This window comes from Coniosporium apollinis (genome assembly GCF_000281105.1).
Source record: "Coniosporium apollinis CBS 100218 chromosome Unknown supercont1.5, whole genome shotgun sequence".
Classification (NCBI taxonomy): domain Eukaryota; kingdom Fungi; phylum Ascomycota; class Dothideomycetes; genus Coniosporium; species Coniosporium apollinis.
Window position 1 is genome coordinate 274,353 of NW_006913267.1, and position 26,117 is coordinate 300,469.

Genomic DNA, 26,117 nt, shown 5'->3' on the forward strand with positions numbered 1-26,117 from the left:
AGCACGCAGTCTATCAAAAGCCCTTCAGGCGTGTTGAGCCGGCAAGATCGGCCCTTCTCTGCTGCTCGCACCCAAGTCACATCAAGAGTTGAAAGGCTTTGGATTGATCTTTGTTTGCGAGGATCACGGATTGTCAGCTGCCTTGACGCTCGGGCAATCGGTTCCTGTTGGCAGGTGGGTGTTGAGGCGACGATAATCACCAATCGAAGGCATGCCGTACCGAACCCGTCATTCTTGAAACTCTCCGCGACCGGCACTCCAGCTGCACCGTCAGGGAGCAAGATCTCTAGCACAGCATTCCCTCAGCCCAAGGACGACTCGAAATGACCGACGAGAGACCTGAACAGACGTGAGGTGCAACTCGGGTGCTTCAATGCATACCGCACGCACATCCCGTTACGTGGTCACGGTCACAGGATTTTGTGGTGAAACACTCGCAGCCAACTTTCTTTCAGACAGCCTGCACTGAACCGACGTCGTACAATTAGAAATTGCCCCGGCACGCCGCTCTTCATACAGGACCACTTACGTCGCACGTTGAGGTTGAAAAGACGTTTGTTCCGCCCAAAAACCTCCCTATCACGTGACTTACTGCAGGCCCTCAACGCGACCAACGATTCAAGTCGCGCACTGCGTATGCGTTTCAAGAGATCACATCGAGACACACACACCAGAATGCGCCGTTCACAGCTTAAGACGAAAGGAATTCTATCGCCTGGCAAAGAAATCAACCACCGTCCGAGTCGTCGTGTTGGCGAGAAGCTCAATATCTGCCCTGGTCACATTGTACGCCGGTGCCATCAGTATGTGATCGCCGACCTTGCCGTCGACGGTACCAGAGCCGGGATAAAGGTAGATATCGTAGCCTGGTTTCATCCCTAAAGTTGCATCAGCGGGCCGTAGATCAAGTCAAAGCGGCACTGCTCACCCTGATCATGGATGCCCATAGCAATGCCATCCTTCGGATCGAAAGGCTTCTTGGCAACTTTGTCACGTACAAACTCGATCTAGCGGCATCATCAGCAGATTCATGGCAAAGCGTTCACAAAGGGAAGCACCTACCCCCCAGAACAGGCCTCGACCCCGAATGTCGCCAACATTTGGGTGATCTGCCAGCTTTTGCTTCAAAAATCCTTCCAAGAGCAGTCCCATTTCTTTCACGTTATCCACTAGCTTCTCTTCTCGAATGATCTTCTGCACCTCCAACGCGGCCGCACACGCGAGCGGATGGCCCTGATACGTCTGACCATGTGAGAAAGCTCCTGTTCCCTTTTTGAACGCATCAACCACTCGATGGCCGATCAGCATTCCCGCGATGGGCATGAAGCCTCCACCAAGGCCTTTGCCGATCGTTTGGATGTCCGGTACAACCCCTTCCTGCTGCCAGGCATGGAGAGTTCCGGTACGGCCCATACCGCTCATGATCTCGTCAAGTATCAGAAGTGCGCCGTACTTGTCACACACTGCCTTCATAGCGGGGAAGTAGCCTGGTACTGCCGGGACACAGCCGAGCGCCTGAACGTGGTGTGTTAGCATCTGCTACGCTCTCATAGCACTCCCAGACGAGCCATATCCCAGGGCACGACTTTGGGCGCTCGACTTGAACTGCATAAGTAGCTGAAGACTCTAACTTACTGCACCAACAGTCGGTTCCGCAACGAACGCACATACAGTGCCCGGTCCGACCCTTTGAAACTCGTTATCCAGTTCCTGCGCGAGCCTGGCGACAAAGTCCTCAGTCGACTCACCCTTCCGCATGCCATGGTAAGGGTTGCACGCGGAGACTCGTGAGATGTTATCAAGGAGCATCGGTTCGAACAGCTTCCTACGGGAAACATGTCCACTCATGGAAAGAGAACCCAAGGTAGTACCGTGATATGATTCTTTCCTGGCGATGAACCTCGTCCTGTCCGGCTGTGGGGGCGAACACTCAAGAAAGTACTGCCTAGCGAGTTTCATCGCACTTTCCATGGCCTCCGATCCTTTCAGAAAATAAGTTTAGGTCTCCTAGCTGCTTACGGCACTAACCTGAGCTTACAAGGAAAGCCCTGGCCAGCTTTCCTTCCGTTCCCGCTATCAGTTCATCCGCCAAACCTTCCATGGCGGAGGTATTGAAGAACATAGAATGGCAATAACAGATCTCATCCATCTGGCGTGCGACTGCCGCTTTCACCCGCTCATTGCCATGTCCCAAGCATGCAACTGCTGCCCCAGTCGTAGCGTCGAAGATCTTCTGGCCGTTGGCGAGATGTAGATAGTTGCCTTTGGATGCAACTACCTTGTAAGGCTCGACGTGGAGGCTCCTGTGCAGAACGGCGCTCTTGAACGGGGTGTTGCCGTCTGCTTTGTTATCGTAGACGCCGTTGCCATCGTTCATAAGCATAGCTGGTGCCATGGTCCGTCAATGCGTCTTGCAAGCGTTGCGAAAAGGAAAATGGCTCGATGAACAAGGACGGTCTGCGTGTATCACAGAATGAAGGGCTATTATCTGGGAGATGAGCTAGAATAACAATGCTATTTACAAGAAAATACACTTTGGCGGTCGTACCGAGCAGAAGCTCGTTCAAATACCAGCAAAGGGCCGAATACCCTACCTCTTACAATTACAGTCGATCAAAGGGTATCACCGCACACCCTCAATTCAAGTTCCTTCTCTTCATCCATCCAATCACGTCCGTCGAGCGTATCATCGGTGTGACTCTCGAGGTGGTATCGGTGGGTCTGAGACAAATCCGAGCACCGTCCGTTTGGAACCGGACACAGTTCTCTGCGAGCCGAGCGACGGTGGCTGGCACTTCGGCATGCCGAAGCATCCCGGTCAACGGACCGTACGGATGCGTCGTTATCTAGCGCAAGTCATCCACTTTGTCCTTCTCGAGAAGGAGTGAGAGCCTCGAAGGCTTCGTGCCCTCAGACACCCCGCACCTTACGAATGACGTCGCTGTCCTGCTTCAAATCCCCGTTGTGTCCTGTTTGTAGATGTTCTCCACCGGCCACCCGCTACACATAAACATCTCCAAAGCGTTTCCCCATAATTCCTACGCGGCTTGATCAATCACCTCCAAAGCCGTTGGCAGCGTCTACTCAGGCCCCTCGCTGTAGCACATGGCTAACCAACGCCTCTATCAAGCCAGCAGCAGAGATGGGCGGTCCCCGAGCAGGACCTACCCAGAAAATCGTGATGGAAAAGCAGGATTTCAACGTCCTTCACACTCCGCCTCTCAACCGCCCACCTACATCAGTCATTGACCAAGTGGACAATGAACCGCTTGAGAGCAGGGGACTCGGCAGATCTTATCATGCCCATAGAGTAAGAGAGCAGCCAGCCCCTCACACCGGATTTCGGACCACAGGTACCCGTGGACGCGTGCGGAAACTGGGCGCGCCGGGAGTCATCTGCAGTTGCTGCGCGGCATCCCTTGTAATCCCCAGATTTACATCATCCTTCCACATCCGATGGATACCCTGCTCATCTGCAGGTAGCTTGTCATGCGTTTTGATCCGTATCCGAGCCCTTTCATTAGCTAGAATCTCGATAACGCGCTTCTGGAGCTCGTCAGATTATGTACCAACAGCGTGCCTGCCCTATAATAACGGACACTAACCACCGGCTGTGGAAACATGGTGTAAGGTTGGTGCACCGCATGCAGGTCGTAAAGGTTGCCTATTGTGGTAAGTAACTCACCCCGCATTGGGGCCCGAACGCCTACGCGCGTACGACTCTCTTCTCATCTCTACGTCCACATTTCTTGGTACTCATCACCACCAAAGCCTCTTTCCGCTTCTATTTCTATCTTCCAGTAAGACACGACGAGCTCGCACGAGCTCACCGTGAATACGATGAGCCTCGTGAGCCTGGCGATGAGCCTTACGACTGACGCGGCTGCGTTGCATACATGTACAAACTTGTCCCATGCACCCATGCCTCTGTGTAGTATTTAACCTCCTGTCTCAGCTCTTTGTCTGCCATGCAGTGGACCTTCTCGCCAGAAAGATCTCTGCGCACTATTTAATCATCAGATTATCGTGGTGTCCTCACAATGCAGCCCTACACGGCTTCTACATTGCTTTACGCCCTTCTTCTCCTCCCGTGCCTTGCTTACGCATCCTGCCCTCTCCCAGTCGAGCCTCATCTCCCCATCCCTCCACTCTCTGCTGCAGACTTCTCGTCCATCGTAGCCAATCTCACAGCCGAGACTGATATCAGACTGGGCCGTGTTATTGATTTGAGTCCCAGCTTTGCAAACATCTCGGTGTCTGTCGTTGTCACAGGCCAAGATGAGACGCCGTGGTTCACTTACAACTTCGGCCCCGAAGGAAGCAACGTCACCAGCGACAGTATCTACCGTATAGCGAGTATCAGTAAAGTTTTTGCCGTGTACGAGGCTCTTGTCAATCACCTTGACCTTGACGACACGGTGGGGAAGTGGATCCCCGAATTCCAACGCGATGAGGTTGCTGGGATCACCCTGAGGAGCCTCGCAGGACAGACGAGCGGACTGACTAGAGACTGTGAGTGTTGCATCTTTATCGAACCTTCAACAGTGGCACGTCGGGCGGGAAGAAAGCCTCACCGCGAACGTACAAAACCAAGGGTGCATCAATAACAAAGCTCCCTTTACGATCAATATAACGCTCCATGAGACCGTCTGGATAGCCAACTCAAGGTACGTTTTTCTATTGTTCACCCCTAAAATTTACTGCAGCGGCTGATCGTGGCTGACTTTGTGAAGTTGACGGTGAACGAGCGTGAGATAGCTGTCCGCGATGAGGCTGTTTTCCCGCCCCACGTGATGGAAATTCTTTCTGCATCTGGCTGACCAAAACGTGTAATAAAGACCCCAACAACGACGTCAGTGTAATACCACTTGATTGGTACCTACTGGATGCAGCTACCGCCCAGGTAGTTGAATTGCTCAGAGAGACCATACCTCTGCCCGACAGCGAAAAGCCGCCCTGTTTAATGAATGCACAACCTGGCGGGCGCACATGCACTGCTGAAGGTATGCAACGACTTCATGCTGATGAACAGTATATCACAGACCTGACGATGACAGACTACATCGACGCTTTGTCGCAGCGGGAGCTCGTCTATCCACCCAGCTCGTTCCCATCATACTCCAATATGGCCTACGACGTGTTGGGGCAGATCGTAGAACTGAAGACGGGCAAGAACTACTCCGACCTCATCGCCCACGATGTAGCTCACCGCCTTAACATGCCGCGTACAAGCCTGCTTAAGCCGGACGATTCCCTCGGCGTGATCCCTACTGATCTAGCAAACCAATCCTGGAATGAAGACTTTGGCTGGGCTGCCCCTGCTGGCGCCATGTACTCGTCTGCATCCGACCTGGCGCGATTCGCAAGGCTGGTTCTGAATGACCTGGCTTCGTTCAATGAGACCAGTCTTGGCCTGCCCGGACAGATTCTCCGCGAGTGGTTCAAGCCGCACTCGTACACTGCCTCAAACGTCGGATTTGTGGGCCTGCCATGGGAAGACGTCCGGCCTTCCATTCCTGGCCTTAATGGCGGTTTCCCTTTCACCGTCCATATCAAGAGCGGCTCCCTCATTGTCTACGAATCCGAGCTGGCCATTGTCCCAGAGTACGGGTTCGGGCTCTCGGTTCTCGCTACAGGAGGCCCCAGCGGCACAGTTCGGGTCTTCGAAGACGAGCTTGTGCTAGCGTTTGCCCGAGCGGTCGAGGCCAAACGGGTACAGTATGCAAACGACACATACGCCGGGACCTACTCCGCAGCAGTCGGGAACAGCACCGCCGTCTTCGAGCTCAAAGTTGCCGACGACGGTCTTGGCCTGGAACTTGTGCGCTGGGAATATGGAAGTCTGGACATTCTTGGTATCCTGCTCAACCCATCGGCGCCCATGGAATCTGCTGGCATAGTCGGCGCACCCATCCATCAGTTCCATCAGTTCGTGCGCCGACAGTCCACCAACGCTACCACCCCTGTTTACCGACTCTTCCCGACCCAAGCTTTCATTCCGGACACATGGCGCATGAGCGTCTGGTCGCCCGCCTCGCCCGCCACGCCCGTGACCGAATCGATCTTTGCGGGCAACTGCGGTGAGTGGTACGGGACGGACGCTGTGTATTATGGAGGCCAACCGGCTGACAAGATACGCTTTGTTCGAGACGAGGCGGGCTCAGTGGCGGGAGTGGAGATTCCGTGGCTGAGGTTGAAGCTCGCGAAGCAGGCTTTGTGATGTGTGCAGCTAGAAAGCACCCGTCACCAGTGCACAGGAGCGCTACCCGACGCCGGACCAGCGGCTGGGCAGGGCCACCATCAGGCTGCGGGAGCTCTACACGGCCCGGGTGTGGCAGCGGGAAAGGACTTCTATCAGGGTTGTATTGCAGTAATCCCAGCTGCTACACACGCTGACTACTGTCACCTTACAACGTCAATATTTTACTGCTTCACCCGTCATCAACGTGTAAAGATCATCTTAGTTTGAGAAGGGAGGAAACTAGTATATTTTACTACTGTATATGTGTAACTCTAAAAAATGATATTGATTGCTACCTATGGTAAACAATGGTAAACAATGGTGGCCTTCAGCACTGCGATGAGCCAGCACCCGTTGCGTCTCGTGGTAACCACTTTCAGCTACCACTTGTCAAGGAGTCACGCAATGTGCACGAGCTTGATTGTGTGGTAGAAAGTTGTTGATTCTATCTGGCTCGGATCGAGGCTCTAAACACTCGATCCGACCGGCGCCTGCCAATCTGCAGGCGCGAGTCGATTGGATCGATCGTGCGTCCGCAGCGCATCGATCCAAACCCGTGACAACTCCCCCCATTTGAAGCTCTATCCCAATGCCCTTGATGATTATGGAGACGGCGCGAGACTCCTCAAGGTGATCCCAGCAATTTTCTCGCGTTGAGATTCAGGAATAAAGAGACAACAGGCCAAGAAGCTATCGGAAGGCCGGTCACCAGGATGCTTCGAGTCCCTTGAGCGAATAGCTGCGGCGTGCAGGACGTGAGCGTCGAAGACATGCGGCTTGCGCTTCGGTCACTGCTGCCGACGGCCGAGTTCTAGGGGAAGCGACTAGCGAGGAGGTGACTTCTGTCTTAAGCGATGTTACTTCGTTCGTAAACAACAAGAGAGCCGCTCTTAATATGGACGGTGGAGGGGGAAACCGCCATTCAGGCCGGGATTGGAAGCTCTCACATCACCGGTATACCCTGTGGCTCAGACCGGTGGGTTCCAAGCTTATGGCAGGTTCGGTAGTTCCAAATGGCAGGAGGAGGCTTTCGTGTTCAATGCGTTCAGAGCAAGGCTAGTTTCATGCTGTGAGAATAGGTGTTTTACGTCCGCTTGACACAATCCTCTGAGAAAGGCTGCCGTTTCTTCACGGTTTTATTCCTGATGAGCCTGATTCCATCGGCTCATCCATCTCCAGATAATTGTGGTTTGTGCGTGGGTTTGTACAGATGCGAGAATCGCCGCCGAAAGGAATTTCAATTTTGCGTCTTCCTGGCGTCTCTCGCTCACATTAAATTGCCAAAATTGGTTATGATCCATGGTTAAAGGACCACACTGGTTCAATTCGGCGGAGATAGGGACTAGAGGAAGCCCGGAAGGTCGCGCATCCTGGTAGTGTTTTCGCCTATACGAGCTGAATGGGCAGCTTATTAGACCCTTTGTATAATAAAATAAACCGGCGGTCACTTTCTCCTCGAATTTCGCTAATAGCCAGAAGTGGGGGTTGACATTAGGCTGTTCCTTACGACCTGCCCGAGCACGTTGTACGCCATGTTGGAGCAGCTATTAAGTGGACGAGCTGGGTGAATGTACTAATCCTCGTTGGGATGATACGTTCATGTAGTCTGCTTTCGCGTTCCGACCGGATAGATAAGCTTCGACGCCGCAGGTATACTCATCCGGGTTTCTTATGGTGCGCAATCCTAGAATCCCAGAAACACTTGGTGAAGGTTATGCTGAAGCCTCGTTATCTGTGAGTTCAGTAAAACTTCTTGCTTCGAGTACCATTCGGCGGTAAGAGTGATCTAGGCGTGGTATAGTGGATGACATAAATGGGAAGGGTGTCAAAGTACTGTTCTAGTGCTATCACGTGTTGTTGCTGATGCCGTCGATGATGGCTTTGAGATCCATTGGTAAAATTTATTACAGGAGAGATCCCAATGGGCTCCATTGCAGACTTGACTGGTCGGGGATATGGTTTAAGAGATGGAAGGAATCTGGAGTGCCGCTGAAGTCTTTCATGGACAGCTGTGATGTTTTACTAGATGACTTTGAGTGGGTGAACCTGAAGTAGCTCTCTTATCACCAATGTTGGCAAGCTGTCAGAACGGAAGGAGTAGCAGAACACAGGAATGGCAACATGTGAGCATGAGATCTCCATGTGCATGACTTTGACAAATGCTCTGTTGTTGTGGTGTAGACTGCTATGTACCAGTTGTAAGCCTTGGATCGAGTCGTTACTCGCCTTGCTCAGACGCTGGCGGATAGGGAACATGAACAGAGGACGCTTTAGGTGCTTTCACGTGACCCAATCACGTCCGGAGTATCGGAGGTCAGTTCTTCCGGCGGGTCTCAGTCCATGCCACCACCGGGTCGCTGTATGCGGGCTGCAGGACAGCAACTTGGAAGCCATTGACACCCCATATCAACAGCTTAGCGCAGTATACGGAGCCTTGGACGAACAAGCCAAAATGGCCTACCACGCGCGCATAGAAGAGCTCAGCGACAGCGACAGCGACAGCGACCCCTCCGACATGGACCCCTCGGACTTCGACCCAACCCAATTCGCCAACTCCCTCATAAGCTCCGCTAACATCCCCTCCACCACCTCCTCCATGCCCTCAGGCTCTCAAGCCGAACTCCAGCCCCAAGTCCATATCAGCCAGTCGCAGGACGAGCAGCGCGAGAAGACGAAACATTGGCAGTGCCTGTACCCCATCTATTTCGACAGCAGCAGATCGCGGGCGGAGGGCCGGCGGGTAGGGAAGGCGCAGGCTGTGCCGAACCCGTTGGCGCGGGAGATTGTGGACGCGTGCCAGGGGCTGGGGCTCAGTATTGTGTTTGAGCCGGGGAAGATGCATCCGAAGGATTGGGCGAATCCGGGGAGGGTGAGGATATTGTTGAAGGAGCATGGGCAGGTTAGGGCGCGGAACGTTAAGAATAGTTTGTCTGACTGAGCAAGAAGAGTCGAGAGCTCTGAAAGCTGACTGCGCTCCGCCAGAACATCACCTCTACAACATGGTCTCCGAGTACCTTAAAGCGCACCCGACAAAAGAAGACACGCCGATGCGGCTGCGCATCGCGGGTATGCCGCCGCCCAAGCTGCCACTACCGGCACCTGCTGTTCCCCGCGGCTGGAAAATGAACAGGATATTACCGCTGCATTCGCCTGCGCTCAGCGGTGGAGGGGTGAGCGACGACATGTTCAAGGATATGATGGCAGAACTGCAGGGCGGCCAGGCCGGTGCGAGTGCTCCCGGAATAGAAGGCAAGAAGAAGGACAAGAAGAAGGGGAAGGCATGATATTAGGGCAACAAGTCGCTTGTGCCACTCAAACAGAACTGCCAGGTCGTGGCGATGGCAGCGGGCAGATGATCGCCACCAGAATCGAGGAGAAGACAAAAGCCCCTCGAGGTCTACTAACCTTGCAGGAGGGTCGCCATGGCGTCTACGGCCGGACACAGTACGGTACAGACACTGCCACTGACGCTGCCACGCAAGCCGAGCAAGCCTCACGAACCCTCGTCCGGGATGCTGCGAAGAATGGACGAAGAGCCCAGTTTATTTGTCGCTGTCGCTCGTCACAATGCGGCCTACGGCCTAAGTTAGACACGAAGATAGCAGTTCACATCAAAGTTTGATGGTGGGCAACAAGCTCTCGAACAAGCGCATCAGAAGGCCCTCCAGACACCGCATATTACCTTCCCGCCCCCTCCACATCACCCTTCAGCCTCCCCAACGCCTCCTCATACTCCTCCCTCCTCTCATCCGGCACGATCTTCACCCGTTCCACCTTCCTCCCACCCCTCTTAATCTCCTCTCCCCTAGCAATTGCATTCCAGAACCACCTTCCCTCCACGTCCGTGAACAGCGTCCACGCCTCTCCCGCCCTGCCCGCCCTCGCCGTCCGTCCCACGCGATGCACGTAGCTCGTGACGCTGCGCGGGATGTCATAATTGACGATGTGGGCGAGCTCGGGGATGTCGAGGCCGCGTGAGGCACGGTCGGTCGCAATTAGGATCCGCAGGTGGCCAGCGCGGAAGCGTTGTAGGGTCTTACGGCCGGCAGAGGTGGCGGAGGACTTTGTGAGAAGGGCGACTTGGGGAGTGTAGGGCGGGTGCAGATAGGCGAGGAGGCGGGAGAGGCGGGTTGCGGATTCGGTGGTTGAGGTGAAGATTAGGACGCCGGCGTTGGTGGGGTGTGCGGCTTGCGATGTAGAGGCTTTGAGGGGTCTGGCCGGAGAACTGGAGTCGGTCTCTGACTCGGAGGTTGATGAGTTGGCCTCCGAGTCGGAAGATGACGATGCTGCGGAGGAGGGCGAGGCGGACGTGTCTGATACGTCGGATGACGATTTGGTGGATACAGATGAGGAGTCTTCATCGTCATCTTCGGACCCAGATACGATTGAAGTATCGGGTCTCACTCGGGCCTTTGGTACTTTCTCGTGCAGTATACGCGTCTGTAAGAGTCGTAGCAGGTACAGAGGTTTATCAGCTCCATCTCCTACTGGTATAGCCCACTCTTTCAGCGTCGGCGGCAGCTCGAACGTTGCTCCAGATGTAGCCGCTGGACCATCTTGCGGGTTTGCCTCTTGGCCCAGTGATTCACCTGCATCTTCTACAACCACCAGCTTCGGTCGTCGGAGTTTCAACGTATCAAGCTTGCTCAGGTCTCTAGTCATGGTTGCGCTCAAGATGACTTTGCGAACGGCCCGCCGCTCCGGCGGATACCACATCTTCGACAAGACCTGATCGCGCGCGCTCATCTTCTCGTATGGCTTCTCTGCCTGCAATGCTGCCATAATGACCCCTACCCATTCTTGAAAGCTCTGGTCGAGCAACCGATCAGCCTCGTCAATAACAAGCCACCGCACGTCATCCAGGCTGAATCCCGTAGTTGACTGAATATGTTCGACCAGTCTACCAGGCGTACAGATCAGTATGTCAACCTTCGACTCGTATTCCGGTACATGTCCTGGAAGCATGTCGACAGCATCATCAAGATACGTGTCCTGCTCCGCTACGCCATATAAGATGCGCTCTTTCGCCCTTGCCTGCAGGGTCTTGTACTTCTCGGGGTCGTACCTCCTGCCCTTCTTGACCAACATCTCCTGCTCCGAAACAAACGAGTGGTTTCCCACCGCCGTCCCGATCTTAAGCCCTGTGCCCACAGCGCAAAGCTCAGCAATCTCCCTTGCCTGCGCCACCAGCTCCCTCGTCGGCACCACCACCAAGCCTTGCAACTTCGTGACGACGCGTTGCCGCATGCTTTCCACCATGGGCAGCACATACGCTAGAGTCTTCCCTGAGCCTGTAGCAGCCGAGACGCAGATATCTCCGACATGGTGTTTAGGTCCTGGGAGAAGGAGAGGCAGGACGGCGGACTGGACGGCGAAGGCATCGGTGTAGCCTTTCTGGCTGAGGTGCGAGACGAGCTTTGCGTCGATTGGCAGTGTGCTGAAGGGAGTCGTGGCGCGGGAGGTTACGGTAATGGGGTAGGCGAGCCATGGTGGCAGGGCAGAGAAGGTGGGCTTGTAGTCGGGCTCGGGGACTGGGTCGGGCTGGGGGAGAGGGACGAGGTCTGTAGATATTAGATGGACAGCCGAATACTACAGAGGCTTGCCGAGACCGTACCGTGGAGTTCCGGCTGCTCCTCTTCAATCGTTTCTGCAGCTTGCTCTGGCTCTTCGCGGACTGCATCTGCTACTCTTTTGGACTTCTCAAACTTTGACAGGACCGACTTGTGCTTTTTGGGGGCTTCCTCCTCTTCGGACTCGTCGTTTTTGTCCCTCTTGCGCTTCTTTGGCCGCTCTCGTTCCCTCTTCTCTTTCGTGGCAGGTCGTGCGCTTGGTGCAGGTTGTTGAGCTCGAGGAGCTTCAGCGGGCGGCGCAGTAGTTGTCGCCTTCGCTGCCACCTTTTCCGGAATATATCGTGCATATAGTGGGCCAGCCATCTCGCAGCGGCGATGTTGAAGAGCTGCGCAAAGCTCAACACCAAGAAAACTATTCTGACGGACAAACGCCCTCGCCGCCTGCGGCGCCGCATCCGCCAAGCCTCTGAAATGTGCCGCATCTTGACGGCCATCACTGCGACACAACCATGAGGCGCCCATGCTCAATCGCAGGCCCTGAATAGAACGACCATCGAAAGCACAGGGCATTGTGCACAATGCATCTGCGCTCTTATATCGGGAGTAGACAGCCAGACGGAGCTGGCTCGTCACGATGCCGTACAACATTGCCATGATCAGCGACTTCTTCTTCCCACAGCCCGGAGGAGTCGAAAGCCACATCTACCAGCTGTCCACCAAGCTCATCGACCGCGGCCACAAGGTCATAATCGTCACCCATGCCTACCAAGGCCGCACCGGTGTCCGCTATCTCACAAATGGCCTGAAGGTCTACCACGTTCCTTTCTTCGTCGTATACCGCGAAACCACGTTCCCTACCGTCTTCTCCTTCTTTCCCATCTTCAGAAACATTGTCATCAGGGAGCAAATAGAGATTGTGCATGGCCACGCTAGTCTCAGCAGCCTGTGCCACGAAGCCATACTTCATGCGCGGACGATGGGACTACGCACCGTCTTTACCGACCACTCGCTCTTTGGCTTTGCGGACGCGGCGAGCATCCTGACAAATAAGCTCCTCAAGTTCACCTTGAGCGATGTAGATCATGTCATCTGCGTCAGTCACACTTGGTAAGTTACCCTTCTACCTCTTACCCTCTCCTACCATTAACGCCTCCACAGCAAAGAGAATACCGTCCTCCGCGCCTCCCTCGACCCTCTCATGGTCTCCGTGATCCCCAACGCCGTCGTGGCCGAAAACTTCCGCCCGCTCTCTCTGCCCACCACAACCCCCTCCGACGGCCTTACCTCCCCAAGCAGCACCCACACCCCAGTGCCGGCACCCCACCACCTCGGCCCCAACTCCACCATCACCATCGTCGTAATCTCGCGCCTCTTCTACAACAAAGGCACCGATCTCCTCATCGCCGCAATCCCACGCATCCTAGCCTCCCACCCGAAAGTGCGTTTCATCATCGCGGGGACAGGGCCTAAAGCCATAGACCTGGAGCAGATGATCGAGCGCAACGTGCTGCAAGACCGCGTCGAGCTGCTCGGCCCCGTACGGCACGAGGAGGTGCGCGATGTCATGGTGCGCGGGCACATCTACCTGCACCCGTCCCTTACCGAAGCCTTCGGCACCGTCATCGTCGAGGCCGCGAGCTGTGGGCTCTACGTTGTGTGTACGCGCGTCGGCGGCATACCCGAGGTGCTCCCGGCGCATATGACAACGTTCGCGAAGCCGGAAGAGGACGATCTGGTCGCGGCGACCGGGAAGGCGATTGCGCTTCTGCGCGCGAACAAGATCAGGACGGAGAAGTTCCACGAGCAGGTCAAGCTGATGTACAGCTGGACGGATGTAGCGGAGCGGACCGAGAGGGTGTATGATGGCATCAGTGGAGTACTGAGCGAAGAGGAGTTTTATGTCGGATTCAGGTCTGGCGCGGGGTGGAGCGCGACGAGAGGCAGGGCGGGCGTGCAGAGCTTTGCGCTGATTGATCGGCTCAAGAGGTATTATGGGTGCGGCATCTGGGCCGGCAAGCTGTTTTGTCTGTGCGTCATTGTCGACTACCTGCTCTTTGTGTTCTTGGAGCTATGGGCGCCGCGGGCGAGTATCGATATTGCAAGGAACTGGCCGAAGAAAGTGGTGCTGCATGGATCAGCCAAGCACGAAGAAAGCGGCTCGGGCGTCGCGAGGAAGAGGAGCGCGAGACATAGGGAGAAGAGAAGGGATGTAGAGACCGATAATTTCTGAAGCACAAAGACTCAATAGTACGAACAAACAGGGACATGAGACGAAGCTTGGATGTTATTATCGTTATCCCCTATCCTCGATCGCCGGTCCACCAGCGAGAGTCTACAGCGAGTGTAAGAAGCAAAGCGCTCAATGGTATCAACCCTTCTCTCGAACGCCAGGACCCCCAACCACCACCAACGCCGTCCAGCGCGTCGGCGACCCAGAAAGACAAAGAAGCGGCGACAAACGCCCGTCACCAAGAACGAAGAGACCCTTTCCTATCAAACGTCTTCCAGACTGCTCAATCTATCGTCACGCCCTCTTCCACATCCAATACTCCGCCGCATACTCCACCGTAAACGTCTTCGGCATCCCCTCGCAACTGCTCGGCGGCTGGCCTCCCGCCGTATTAACCCTATAAACCTCCTGCCATCCCTCATCCGCACTCACGCTTCCCAACTTCAACCATGGCACGCTCCCATTCCCGCGCCCCTTCGGGCCAACCGGCGCCCCCTCCGGCGCCGGCGTCCCCGCCACCTTGGCGAACCCGCCCCGCCCGTACGCGTGCAGCGCCGTGTCCATGTCGAAGAAGGGGGTTGTCAGGTTCGTGAAGTAGTGCGTGCCGGCCAGGGCGGGGGTGAGGCCGTTCTTGGAGGCTTTGGCGGTGGAGACGGGTTTAGGGAGGGAGTTGTCGAGCGCGACGGGCGGCATGGCGGCCAAAAGGGACGGGTAGGAAGCCGCGATGCAGGAGGCGTCGTAGAGGGAGGCGAGGGCGCCGGCAGCTTTCGGGGCGTCGGAGGCGGAGGCGCAGGTGTAGTTCTGGGTTCCGCGGCCGACGACTACGTGGGAGAGGGTGAGGCCTGCTGACGGGGGTGGGAGCGGTGAGGGTGCTGTGGCGGATGTTAGATGGGGCTGGCTGCATCGCTGGAGGAGGGTGCAGCTACCTGATGGCATCTTCGCCAGGCTCATATCGCAGGGTGGTCCGTCGAGCGCGACGCTGGCTGTGGCTGGCCCACGCTTCCCCAGCAGTGCATCCCAAGCTAGTTTCGCGCTGACAGCGCTGGGTCGTTTCTCGACGCCTCGGGAGGAGAGGGTGGGGAAGGCGAGGAGGGGGAGCGGGTTGAGTGCTACCAGCAGGGTGGCTGCTATCGAGGGATGCATCTTGGAGATGTGTATTCGGCAGGTATGAAGATGTATAGAAGCGAGCGTTCGAACACACGGGGAAGACAGAAGTCTCAAAGCCCTTAAGCAACCCAGTACTCTCTATTTCAAAAACACGTCGAGAGAACAAACTGCGTTGTTTAACAGAAAAGTCAAAACACAATCCTTCAGACCCACGGCCTCCCATGGTTATATGCCCTCCGGAAGAGATCAGCGTACGACATGTCTGCCATGTAATGCATCGCACGAGTAGCTAGCAGCGCGCGTAGAGATCTGGCTCCAAAAATACGCGGCCGGGATGTACGCGGCCTCATTGGCTTCGATGGCTTCGGCGCGGGCAGGGGGGTTGCTGCCGCCGCATGGGCCTTGGACGACTTGGCTCTGCGGGAACCAGAAACATCCCAGCAACGCTCAGGTCAGTTGGGTATCCTGGGTTTCTGCGTTTCCTTGGGCGGAGCGCGGAGATGGCGTCGGGCGTTTGGATGGAGATTTAAGGCGTTCAGTTTGGGGTTGTTTTCCAGTTTAGTTGTTTCTGCGGATTGCTTGAGGCTTGAAACGTTTTGCTACTGTCATCCGCGAAGTTTCGAAACACTACGAAGGAGCGGATCTCAGTTCCCCTCTCTGCCATTGTCTCCTGCGCTGCGTGCGTTTCATGCCCCGCTCTCGAGCCAACGTGGCCGTACAGCAGCACCACCACCGCAATCCGTCCGGTTGTTCAGAAACGCTTCGTTTCGTCCAGAAGCGGAAACGCTGCCGCAACTCGCATAACCGCCGCCCAGAGCCTCAAAAGGCCACCACCCAGGATCCCGGCCAGCGCAAACACCGCTAATTCTCCTGCATCCAGAAATAGCCCATCAGAAAGCTGAGCAAATTAGGCTGATAGTGCACCTGCCGCAACCAGCGAGCCCCCCCCCCGGGCCTCCAAAACGTTGCGCGTAGCCGCCCGGCCACCAGACTCCGCGGACACAGGCAGAGCGGGTCCTGGGGCGCTTACGGGAGGCGACAGGCCGGGTCGGTATTACTGGTGGGCTGTTTGGACATTCATGCACGCCATGCTTGGTGGTTTCATGCTCTGAGAGTTGAGAACGGGTGGTTGGGTGACGGGCTAACTTAGCTGGACGCTTGACCAGCTGGCAAGGGCTGGACGTTGAAGACGCAATGCGGGAGCTAGGGATGTCTGCGTGGCCAGTCGAGTATTACGTGTAGGGCAGGTGCTACTTGCTTTGGGCTGGTCTCTGTTGCGGGTTGCGGCGATGGGGGGATTGGGCTTCGCGTAGAGAGTACTGGTCGTACGATTGAGGAGCAACCAGCTGAGGGAGGTACAGCAGCTACAACAAAACGTTTGGTGCTGACTCCTCTGAGAAGTTGATTGGTTGCGCGCTGCCGCCAGGCAAAGAGTTGCTCTATCAGCCCTGCGGTGGCCATCCTGGGAAATAATGTTGATCATGAGCAGGTGGTGCAAGAGCGTGTAGTTCGCGCGCGCAGGGCTTGTCGTCAGAGTTCAATATATCAGTGCAAAACAAGTTTCGAAGACCGGCGCTTTCGCCTCAAACCGGGACTGGTGGTTTAATGCTCTACAGCGCGGCGGCAACCAGCTCTCTCACCCACCCTCTTGAAAGCCTTCCTGGTGCCAACCCTCACCATGTTCCGCTAAGGGCCCTCCAGCAGCCGCTGCCGCGCCCACCGCCGCACTGCTGCCAAGTTTGCTGGAGCTCCGTTCAATATCACTGGCACCCATCCAATAGAGCATAAGGAATACCAAGACATGCAGCGCTAATAGATATGCCGCGAAGACATTGCGACTCGTCCGGGTCGCCAGGACGAACTTCGTAACACGCAGAACCATTCGCTCGGGGAGGCTCATGCGCTTGAAGGCTCGAGCTGACTCTCGGCCTCTGAAAGCGGCGAAGGGCGATATGTTTTGCTCGTATGCTGAGCGGTAACGGTCCATCGTCAGACCCGACGAGCTGTCTGAGGAGACTTGGATCGCTGAGGGGTTCGGATTGCTGGAGTATGCGGAGGCAGAAGATGAGGTGTTTGGCACGTTCCTGTTGTATGTCGAGACGTATCTTGTCTTCTCGTATAGATCGAGGTTGTCCTTCTGCAAAGACGCAATCTCTGATCTCAGCGAAGAAACTGTCTGGTACTGCTTCTGAAGCTCCGCCTCAAGCTCCGTCATCTTCTTCTTGAATCGATCTCGCTGCGCCGTAATCATTGGGAGGATTCCGGAACCGCCGCCGGCAGGTTCGCCGCCGCGTAAGTTCTCCAGCGATGGCGACGAGCTGTATCGTCCGTCAAATCCTGAGATAATGGATGACGTTGGTGACGCCCTGCCTTTGCGGCTTGCATATGATGATTGAGGATACCTCGACGTATATGTCCCAGCGACAGACATGGCCGACGAAGGAAACGCGTTCGAAGCTTCCTGTTGCACCCTCTCGAGGTCGTTCTCAAGCGTCGCAGTCAGGTTTCTTGACTTCTCTAGCTCCATGTTCGTGTTCGAGAGATCCTCCTGCAGCGTTTCTAGGCGACTCTGCAGGTCTTGATGCGATACCCGCAGCACAGTGAGCTCGTTAGACAACTTCTTGTTCCTAGCCAATAGTAGCTGTTCGAGCGCCTCGCCTTTGTTCTTGACAGCCGCGCCGTTCTGTTCGGGAAGATCTGACTCTGCGGAGTTTTCCTCGCCATCTTCATCATCTTCGCCGGTTCCAAACTCAATTGACTAACAGCCTTCGTTAGATATTTGCCCCGTGTGTGGTACGTAAAGCGGGCCTACCTTCAAAACGTCAAGCTCCTGCTTGATACTGTCGTAATCTGCCCACTTCTGCATTTTCTCCCGAAGCGCATCTCTATCGCTTTTGTAAGTAGCAAGGTCCCTTTCCAGGCTGCGAACCTGACTATCCCACTTCCTCTTCTCCGAATCCTTCTCAAAGCGAGCAGCATCGACCTTTCGCAGCAGGGAAGAATTCTCGGACTGCAACCGTAAGAAAGCCGGATCATCCTCTACCGCCGCAGGCTGCGAACTCCGCGCATGCGATGCAGACTGTGCCAGTTCCAGCCGTAACTGTTCATTACGTGCTTCCACATCTGCGAGTCGCTGGTTTGCCCTGTCCAGCTCAGAGCTCACAATCTCGAGCTCCGCAGCAGTGGCGCTCCCTCGTCCGGCTTCAGCGTCTCCCTCCTCGCCTTGTCCCAAGCGCTGCGAGACCTCATAGCTCGCTTTGATCTCCTTCAGCAGCCGATCCTGGTTCTCTATCTTCTCTTCCAAGCTACGCTCCTTGGCCTCCCAATTATCTTGCTTCTCGGTTAGCACAGCCGACCAGGAAGACTCAATCTCTTTGATCTTGGTCTCCCTGGTTTCCTCGAGCGCTTGTCTGCTGCTTCGCTCTTGCGCTAGCCGCTGTTCCGTTTCCTCAAGCTGCGCGGTGAGCTTCGACACACTCTTCTGCAGGTGCTGATTCTCCTCAGTAAGTTTGGGAAGGGTCTCTTCGGTAGTCACGAGGGAGTCGATGGAGGCTTCGAGCAGTGGGTATGGATCTGGTGCTTCGGACAGCGGGGTGTATGCCTGGAAGAAAGCGGCGGATACGGACTTGGACTGGTTGGTGAGGAGGTCAATGAACGTTTGGTATGCTATCTGGCGTTAGCGTGGACATATGCTGCTGTGTGACATGCGCGTACCTTTGAGTAGCCCTTTGATCTCCGCAAGCTTGCCTGCGTCGTCGAGCTTCCGGAAGTCCTTGGTCTTTTGAGCCAGGTCCTTGCGTTGTGTGAGCGCATCGCGCTGGTGGGAGATCAGCTCGGAGGCTGCGTTGTCGAGCGATGGTATGAGAGAAGTCAAGTCAATGTCTATACTCAGCGGGTTAGCAAGGGCTTGTATGTATGCAGTATTGACCGAGATTACTTCTCCAGGCTGCAACAGCTTTCTGAAACTTGTTCCCACCAGCCGTTGCATCTCCCGCATCTTGAGGGACCGCATCCTGTGTCCTGTCTACATCTTGAGAGCCCCTGCTCCCAGGCGTTGCAATCGCATCCATGGTCGGGGGGAATGTGAAATCTAGCGCGGAGTAGTTGTCGCTCGGTATCTCAGAGGTTCAGTGATAAACCGCATTTGAACCCTATCACATCTTTCCGCAAGATCGCTGTGTATAGGCTCAATATACTGAGCGTGCAGAGTGACATGTGGAAGGGACGCGCGGAAGCGTGCCGAGATTCGCTGAAGAACATCGGAGCTTCACAGCCAAACCATCATGGCACCTCTCACCAACACCAGCCGCCTACAATGGCTTCACGACTGAACGGTCGCTATGAGTGCTGCCACAGGTCCTCAAAGCCCGCCGGAGCTGCACAGCCGCTCCACGCACGCAGGACCCTACGTTCTACGGCAGCTCATCAGAGACGTACCCTTGTCCGCGGACGAGCCAGCAGAGGATGTTCAGATTACATACGTTGAAGTCTGGAGTGAGCTCCGAATCAAGCCCTCCTGTATTGAGGAATCTGCTGATTAGTTCTGCCAGACGAGAACCTCTATATCGGTACCTCAGCCGCCGAAATCCTCCATTTCGTCTTGCTTCCTGCGGAACCGCAAGATCCATTAGGAGCACCGACGTGCATACTCGCCTCCAGGTTGCAGCCCGCTTCTTCGCAGTCCTCGTCAGTCGGCGTTCAGAAGATCCTGCTCCTTCCCCAGGTCAACAAAGCATGCGTTCTCTGCAACAACACCTTGAGTTTTTACTCCTTACCGGAGCTTAGCCCCGCATTCCCGAACGTCAAGCCGCTCACATGTGGATGGGTTGGAGGCGTGGATGCAAACCTTGAGCATGCAGAAGAATCGGGCGAAGATGGCGTGGTCATTATGCTTGGACTCGCCAAGCGCATAAGGCTTGTCAGGATAAGAGACCATGAGGAGCCCCGAGGCGTCCGAGCTATCGAGTTTGGGGGCTGCCAGGATGCTGTGCGCAGACAAGATGTTACGTGCGTTGCAGACGGCCATTCATACGCCTTAGTAGATGTCGTTCAGCAGCAGAAGATACCACTCTTCCCAATATCATCTGTGGACGAGCAAGCCGCAGGTATACCCGCTGGGGAACCGGAGGATGCCCCATCTTCACAATCACAGAGAGCATCCCGCAGCGGATCTACGGCGAGCACTCAGATCACATCGCCACGCGATGATCGTGGCCATGGCAGGAGCACCAGCCTTGGTATCTTCGCTCACGGAGCAGGAGAGCAACAACGCCAGGAGAGTCCAAGGCGGCCCGGTGCGAACAGGTTTGGTTTTGATGCACCAGACATCTTGCGAAGGATACAGTCTCCAGCTTCTGCAGCATCATCCGAAAGACGACCATCAAGAGGGGGCAGCCCAGCACCGCGACCCGGCACGCCAGACAAGCTTTTACCGCCGGAGCCCATAAAACAGCAAATTACTAGAAGCACTGTCCCTCTGAAGCCGCACGTCGCGTCACCCACGCCCACTGAATTTCTTCTCACAACCGGCACTACTCCATCAGAGCCAGGAGTTGGCATGTTTGTAAATCTCGAGGGCGACCCCGCACGCGGAACCATCGAGTTCAGTTGCTATCCTGAGGCTCTAGTAGTTGATGGGCGTGGCGTTGATATGTCATTGCCACCCGGTTCAGGCTCGGAGATCCCCGAGGAAGGGTATGTGCTGGCAGTATTGAGCCAGAGTAATGGCGACCGCAAGCAATATAGTGTAGAAGTACAGCGGTGGGACCTTGATCCAGACGAGGGCGCTTCCAGTAAGGAACGGCTAGATCTCAGCTTGATGCTTGGCGAAACAGATGAGCAAAACCCCGTGCAAGAAACCCGCCATTCACTAGGGATCAGGAGGGTGATTGCTGAACAAGAGGTCATTTTACCACTGATAAGTTCGAAGCTATCGTTGAAGCGGTTGAATCTGTCGCCAGGAGATTCTTCAATTGAGCGGACAACCTCGGTAGCCGATACATCTAAACCGGCATCAACCCAAGCTCAACTCGACACCGCAGCTATTACAGCGCGCGAGAGAGAGGAGACAGAACTCACCGGCCGTCTATGCAAGCTTAAAAGCTCTGTTGTCATGTGGGCAGGTGATCAGATTTACTGGCTTGTACGAAATCCCTTGACTATTAAACTGGATGCCAAACTCGATTCAACTATCACGGGTACCACAGGAACCGACGTGCGAGCTTTCGAGATTAATCGCCCACAGGTGGAGAGTCTGCTCAACGAGATTCGCGGTCACGAGCCACGCACGGCGCTCGACTTTTTGGGATTACGATACATCAGACAAAAGGCATCGCTCCTGCTACTCATGGATCTCATCCTTCGGACCTCATCAGGCATCATCGTCTTCGAGCATGAAAAGGCCGTCGCTGAGGAAGCTTTGGTGCAAAGCGAGATAGATCCCCGCATAGTGCTCGCTCTCCTGCCAGTACTCAGTGGCGAGGTCATTCAAAGCAAACTCGGCGTATGGGTTCAAAGTGGGCTCAAGACAGTTCTCGAGGCGTTCCTCTCGCGACAGAGCGCCCTCCTAGTCTCAGCCAATCCCGTGGGTCCATTCGGTGACAACATCATGCAGCTCGTCAAGCGCTTTCTCTACGTTTGGCGGCGGAAGAAGGGGATGCCTAGTATTGCGGATGAGAAGGAAGTCTTCTATACGGTCGACGCTGCTATCATACATCTACTGCTTTTGCTTGACGGTCAAAGTCCCAGAGGTCTAGCAAATGGCGGCTCGATCCGCTCAGAACTTAACGGGGTAGTTGACAATGGCGTGGAGTGCTTCGAGCGAGCGATTGCTTTGCTGGAGCAATTCCATCGGCTGTACGTTCTCAGCCGGTTGTACCAAAGCAAGAAAATGTCGGCAATGGTACTTGCTACTTGGAAACGTATCATTGAAGGCGAGCGCGATGACGGTGGCGAGCTTACCGACGGTGAGCAGGAGGTTCGAAAATACCTCATCCGGATTAGGGATCCCGCTCTGGTTGAGGATTATGGCACTTGGTTGGCAGACCGCAACCCCAAGCTTGGAGTGCAGGTGTTCGCCGATGACAACAGCAGGGTAAAGTTCCAGCCTGCTCACGCGGTTGCCATCCTGAAGGCAAAGGCCCCTGCCGCTGTGAAGGAGTACTTAGAGCACCTTGTGTTTGGCAAAAAGGTACGACTCTCCGTCATGTGCAGATGTGATCGCATCGCTAATGGCACCAGCAAACCCAATACGCCAACGAGCTTATTGCTTTCTACCTCGACATCGTGGTCTCCGAGCTGGAAAGCTCGCAAGAATCCAGATCGATCCTACTGCAGACATACGAAACGTACCGTGCGCTTCGGCCGCCGAAACCCACCTACCGCCAATTCATCACTGACAACGCCATGGACACGGAGTGGTGGCACAGCCGACTTCGGCTGCTCCAACTCTTAGGTAGCTCGCAGGACCTAGCTTCATCGTACGACGTCGGCGCTATCCTCACCCGCCTTGAGCCTCACGAACAGGAGCTTGTACCGGAGATGATCATCCTCAATGGGCGCCAAGGTAAACATGAGGATGCTATTCGCCTACTTACACACGGCCTGGGTGACTATGACACTGCAATAAGCTACTGCTTGCTTGGCGGATCGAGTATCTTCCGCCCCATCTCAGGCTTCATGCCTCATGATGCCGTTCCTCCTAGGGAAGAGCAAGCCAAGCTGTTCGGCTATCTTCTGCATGAGTTTCTCCGCATTGAGGACATGAGTGATCGCATAGAGCGGACCGGGGAATTGCTGGAGAGGTTTGGTGGATGGTTTGACGTTGCCGATGTATGTTCGAACCCACGGCTTACTACTCGCGGCTGATGTGTTTGCAGGTCCTGAGTATGCTTCCGGATTCGTGGTCAATAGACATCTTCTCGGGTTTTCTCGTGAACGCGCTCCGGCGGCTGGTGCGAGAGCGCCATGAAACCACGATTGCGAGAGCCTTGAACAGCGCGCACAACCTGAAGACTAGTGCGGACTTGATCGAACAGGTGGAGGAACTCGGGCCAGTAGTCGAGAGAGTGAAGTGAGATGAGAGCTTTTTACCACATACACTAAGAACGACAAAAGATATTCTACCAGCAGACTTAGCCACGGTTAGTCCCATTGAGAAAACGGGCCCGAGATCTAAGCAGTGAATTGAGCGCTGAGCTGTTCCTGAAACACAGGCGATAAGAGATATCATACTCGAATTTTTTGACGTCATTCTATCACCGTTGTTTCACTCGCCCACCGCTCTGACGGCGGCTCGGCACGCTAGAGGACGGGAGGCGCCACTTGTGGGGAGAAAGACCCGAAATCGCACGATAATGATGGGGTGAGGATCTTCGGAGTTCTTTCCAGTGGTTCGTTCTCAAACTTCCGTTGTCCTACGATGAAGTGGTTCGGCAGTCAAATCCACCTGGGCAACCGTGGCTCGCGACCCGGCCACTCCACCTACGTGCCACAACTCCATCGACCAGATCTTGTCGGGCCACGTTACCCTCATTCAACCGTATGCCAGCTCATAAAGTCGTCGGTGCGCTGGAACGCATCGACCTCGACGTGTCGCCTCACCGCTAATTCGCATTTTCCTATTCGCAATCGCGCCGGCCGCTGCCTAGACGTCGATATCCTCACAACACCAACCGTGCTGGCACGATGACAAGTCTATCTCACTTGAGCAGACTCCTTCAACTCTGACATCTGACGAGCGGCCATCTAACCGCCAGAATCAAAACAATGAGCGGAAGACCAAGCCGTTATTCAGCAAAGCTTTCGGCGGTAGGCGGCCGTTGCAGGCTCCTTGAACTTCCTCGCGAACTCAGAGACATCATATACGAATACGGTCTATCAGATCCTGCAGGACTGGAATACATATCTCCGCCGTGTCCTTCGTATGCTCCTAACTACTGGCCGCTGAAAGCTCGCGCACCTATCGGCACCGGGATACTCCGCACCTGCAAGCAAATCTACCACGAAGCCCATCTCACACCGCTTCGTAAGAACGCGGTGCATGTTCACATCGATAAGGACGACCCCGAGGGACACAATGGCCTATGCGAAGCATCTTCTTTCTTCACGGCAATCGGTCCAACAAGGTTGCGCGAGATTCGAGACGTGATTATCTACGACTCTATGACGGCACCGGTCGGGGACGACAGGGCTTTTACGATCTCAGAGTTTTGCTGCCGTGAAGCATACCGCAGCCACTTCGAGGCTCTCATCAAGACCATGAACGTCCACACAAGGATGCGCGTTCGCATGGTCATCTTCTTCGATGGGTACGGTATCGAGGAATGGGAGAGGCTGGGATCTGCAACTCCTTTCTGGGCGAGCATTGTGGGCAAAGCCATCCGCTTTCCAAAAATTTTGAGCTTCGAGTTCCGATTTGCGTGGGAAGCGATGCCCACTAGGCACCGAATCAGCTTTCATGCGTTCCATCATCGTTTCAATCAGCTGTTTACCGAGGAGGCTCTTTTCAGCCAGCTGTTTGGCGAGGAGGCTCTCAGCAGCAATATCGATAGTCGATGGGCCCGGATCTCGCGTGCGCTAGCGCAGTGGACACTCCGACTTTCGGATTATACGGACGCTATGCCCGATCGCAGAAGTCATCCGTTCTTCGAAATGATGGGAATGCTCGGAAAAGTGAAGCACATTCGTCAGGAAGAACTCCCGGATTGGTGGAGGCAATCAGAGCAGCCAGATATTGAACCACAGCGGATCGGCATCGGCATCGGCCTCAACATCTTAGGGTTAGTTGGCGAAGTGACCGCTGCCTTGCTGCTGCTAGAGCTGGCAGTTGTCTGGCCTCTGATAGCTTTGAAGAAGCTGGATGCGGTTCCGTTGGACTTCGAAGGGCTAGGTTGGACCCTGTACCTGTGGCGCAATTTTTCTGACTGGGAAGTGAAAGCACTCTGGAACGAGCGTGGCAGACGGCTGGCCGCCGAAAAGTCTCAGGCGTTGCTTTTCCACTTCTTTACATTAGGCATCTTAAGTACATTGAGTGCATTAAGTTTCGTAATGCCTACCTAGGTAGTTTATAAACATCGCACCGACAACAAGAAACATCTTGTGATGTGCACGTGACTGCACGTCTCGCAAGACTTGATATGGAGCCATGAAGCTTCTACGGTCGAAACTGTGTCCAAGATACGGGAGGCATCAATAAATCATCCGGTGTTGAAGTCTTCACGTAGCGCATCTCTGTTACACAACCAAGCATCAACAGGCTTTTCTGCATCCATCTCACACCACTGCACTCGACCAACATGCAGCGACGCATGGTGCGAACCCTTTCTATCATAGCCCAAGACTTGTGCTTGCCCACTGACCATCAGACTCAGCTCACGAAAGAGGATGAGGCGTCCACTGGCGGCGAGGAGATCGAGGTCAGGCGGGAGGATCAAGACAAGATCAACCGCTTTAGCAGACTGCACCAGCGGGAGATGTTGCTTGAGGAGGAGTTGAAGACGAAGCAGGTATGTTGGATCATTCCATCCCGCAATTTATATCCATTTCATCAGATGCTAATCTGTCTCTGTCTGCGCAGAAGGACAAGGAAGACCTCGAAGAAGTCTCTAACGAGCTCGAACTGGCCGACGAAGATGACAAAGTCCCGTACGTCACCAGACATTCCCAGATATCTTCTGTCAACCCCTAGAGCTGACTTTGATATCACATATCACAGATACCGGATAGGTGATTCGTTCGTCTCCCTTCCGCTGCCGGAGGTGCAGGAACTACTCTCCGCTTCCACGGAGAGGATCGAGCACGACGTCTCGGCCGTCGAAGAGAAGCTCGGCGGCATCAGGGAAGAGATGCAGGAACTCAAGGTGGCTCTATATGCAAGATTTGGGCGCAGTATCAATCTGGAAACTTAATATTATGTCAGAGTTCAGTAAAATCACATTTCGACATTGCTTCAGTGGCCGCTCATCTTCAG

At 55.0% G+C, this 26,117-nt stretch overlaps 10 protein-coding genes across 10 annotated transcripts; 6 read left to right on the forward strand and 4 right to left on the reverse strand.

Annotated features, from left to right (window-relative positions):
- Positions 1–708: 708 nt before the first annotated feature.
- W97_01442 (uncharacterized protein) lies at positions 709–2,395 on the reverse strand (the record flags this gene model as incomplete). The annotated part of the gene is made up of 5 exons (XM_007779348.1): positions 709–878; positions 929–1,007; positions 1,063–1,515; positions 1,636–1,982; positions 2,029–2,395. The coding sequence occupies 5 exons, from the start codon at positions 2,393–2,395 to the stop codon at positions 709–711; spliced, it is 1,416 nt and encodes a 471-aa protein (XP_007777538.1).
- A 2,655-nt stretch (positions 2,396–5,050) lies between these two features.
- W97_01443 (uncharacterized protein) lies at positions 5,051–6,220 on the forward strand (the record flags this gene model as incomplete). Its single annotated transcript, XM_007779349.1, has 1 exon — positions 5,051–6,220. One exon carries the CDS (start codon positions 5,051–5,053, stop codon positions 6,218–6,220), a length of 1,170 nt encoding a protein of 389 aa, XP_007777539.1.
- Positions 6,221–8,693: 2,473 nt separating this feature from the next.
- On the forward strand, positions 8,694–9,525 carry W97_01444 (uncharacterized protein; the record flags this gene model as incomplete). Its single annotated transcript, XM_007779350.1, has 2 exons — positions 8,694–9,165; positions 9,224–9,525. 2 exons carry the CDS (start codon positions 8,694–8,696, stop codon positions 9,523–9,525), a joined length of 774 nt encoding a protein of 257 aa, XP_007777540.1.
- Positions 9,526–9,919: 394 nt separating this feature from the next.
- W97_01445 (uncharacterized protein) lies at positions 9,920–12,174 on the reverse strand (the record flags this gene model as incomplete). The annotated part of the gene is made up of 2 exons (XM_007779351.1): positions 9,920–11,802; positions 11,856–12,174. 2 exons carry the CDS (start codon positions 12,172–12,174, stop codon positions 9,920–9,922), a joined length of 2,202 nt encoding a protein of 733 aa, XP_007777541.1.
- A 271-nt stretch (positions 12,175–12,445) lies between these two features.
- Positions 12,446–14,041, forward strand: W97_01446 (phosphatidylinositol N-acetylglucosaminyltransferase gpi3 subunit; the record flags this gene model as incomplete). The annotated part of the gene is made up of 2 exons (XM_007779352.1): positions 12,446–12,918; positions 12,970–14,041. The coding sequence occupies 2 exons, from the start codon at positions 12,446–12,448 to the stop codon at positions 14,039–14,041; spliced, it is 1,545 nt and encodes a 514-aa protein (XP_007777542.1).
- A 294-nt stretch (positions 14,042–14,335) lies between these two features.
- On the reverse strand, positions 14,336–15,184 carry W97_01447 (uncharacterized protein; the record flags this gene model as incomplete). Its single annotated transcript, XM_007779353.1, has 2 exons — positions 14,336–14,913; positions 14,968–15,184. The coding sequence occupies 2 exons, from the start codon at positions 15,182–15,184 to the stop codon at positions 14,336–14,338; spliced, it is 795 nt and encodes a 264-aa protein (XP_007777543.1).
- A 1,600-nt stretch (positions 15,185–16,784) lies between these two features.
- W97_01448 (uncharacterized protein) lies at positions 16,785–19,218 on the reverse strand (the record flags this gene model as incomplete). Its single annotated transcript, XM_007779354.1, has 4 exons — positions 16,785–17,906; positions 17,961–18,814; positions 18,863–19,030; positions 19,086–19,218. 4 exons carry the CDS (start codon positions 19,216–19,218, stop codon positions 16,785–16,787), a joined length of 2,277 nt encoding a protein of 758 aa, XP_007777544.1.
- A 270-nt stretch (positions 19,219–19,488) lies between these two features.
- On the forward strand, positions 19,489–23,223 carry W97_01449 (uncharacterized protein; the record flags this gene model as incomplete). Its single annotated transcript, XM_007779355.1, has 4 exons — positions 19,489–19,642; positions 19,699–22,337; positions 22,388–22,978; positions 23,026–23,223. 4 exons carry the CDS (start codon positions 19,489–19,491, stop codon positions 23,221–23,223), a joined length of 3,582 nt encoding a protein of 1,193 aa, XP_007777545.1.
- A 691-nt stretch (positions 23,224–23,914) lies between these two features.
- Positions 23,915–25,207, forward strand: W97_01450 (uncharacterized protein; the record flags this gene model as incomplete). The annotated part of the gene is made up of 1 exon (XM_007779356.1): positions 23,915–25,207. One exon carries the CDS (start codon positions 23,915–23,917, stop codon positions 25,205–25,207), a length of 1,293 nt encoding a protein of 430 aa, XP_007777546.1.
- Positions 25,208–25,443: 236 nt separating this feature from the next.
- Positions 25,444–26,055, forward strand: W97_01451 (prefoldin subunit 4; the record flags this gene model as incomplete). The annotated part of the gene is made up of 4 exons (XM_007779357.1): positions 25,444–25,458; positions 25,519–25,653; positions 25,725–25,792; positions 25,863–26,055. 4 exons carry the CDS (start codon positions 25,444–25,446, stop codon positions 26,053–26,055), a joined length of 411 nt encoding a protein of 136 aa, XP_007777547.1.
- Positions 26,056–26,117: the final 62 nt, after the last annotated feature.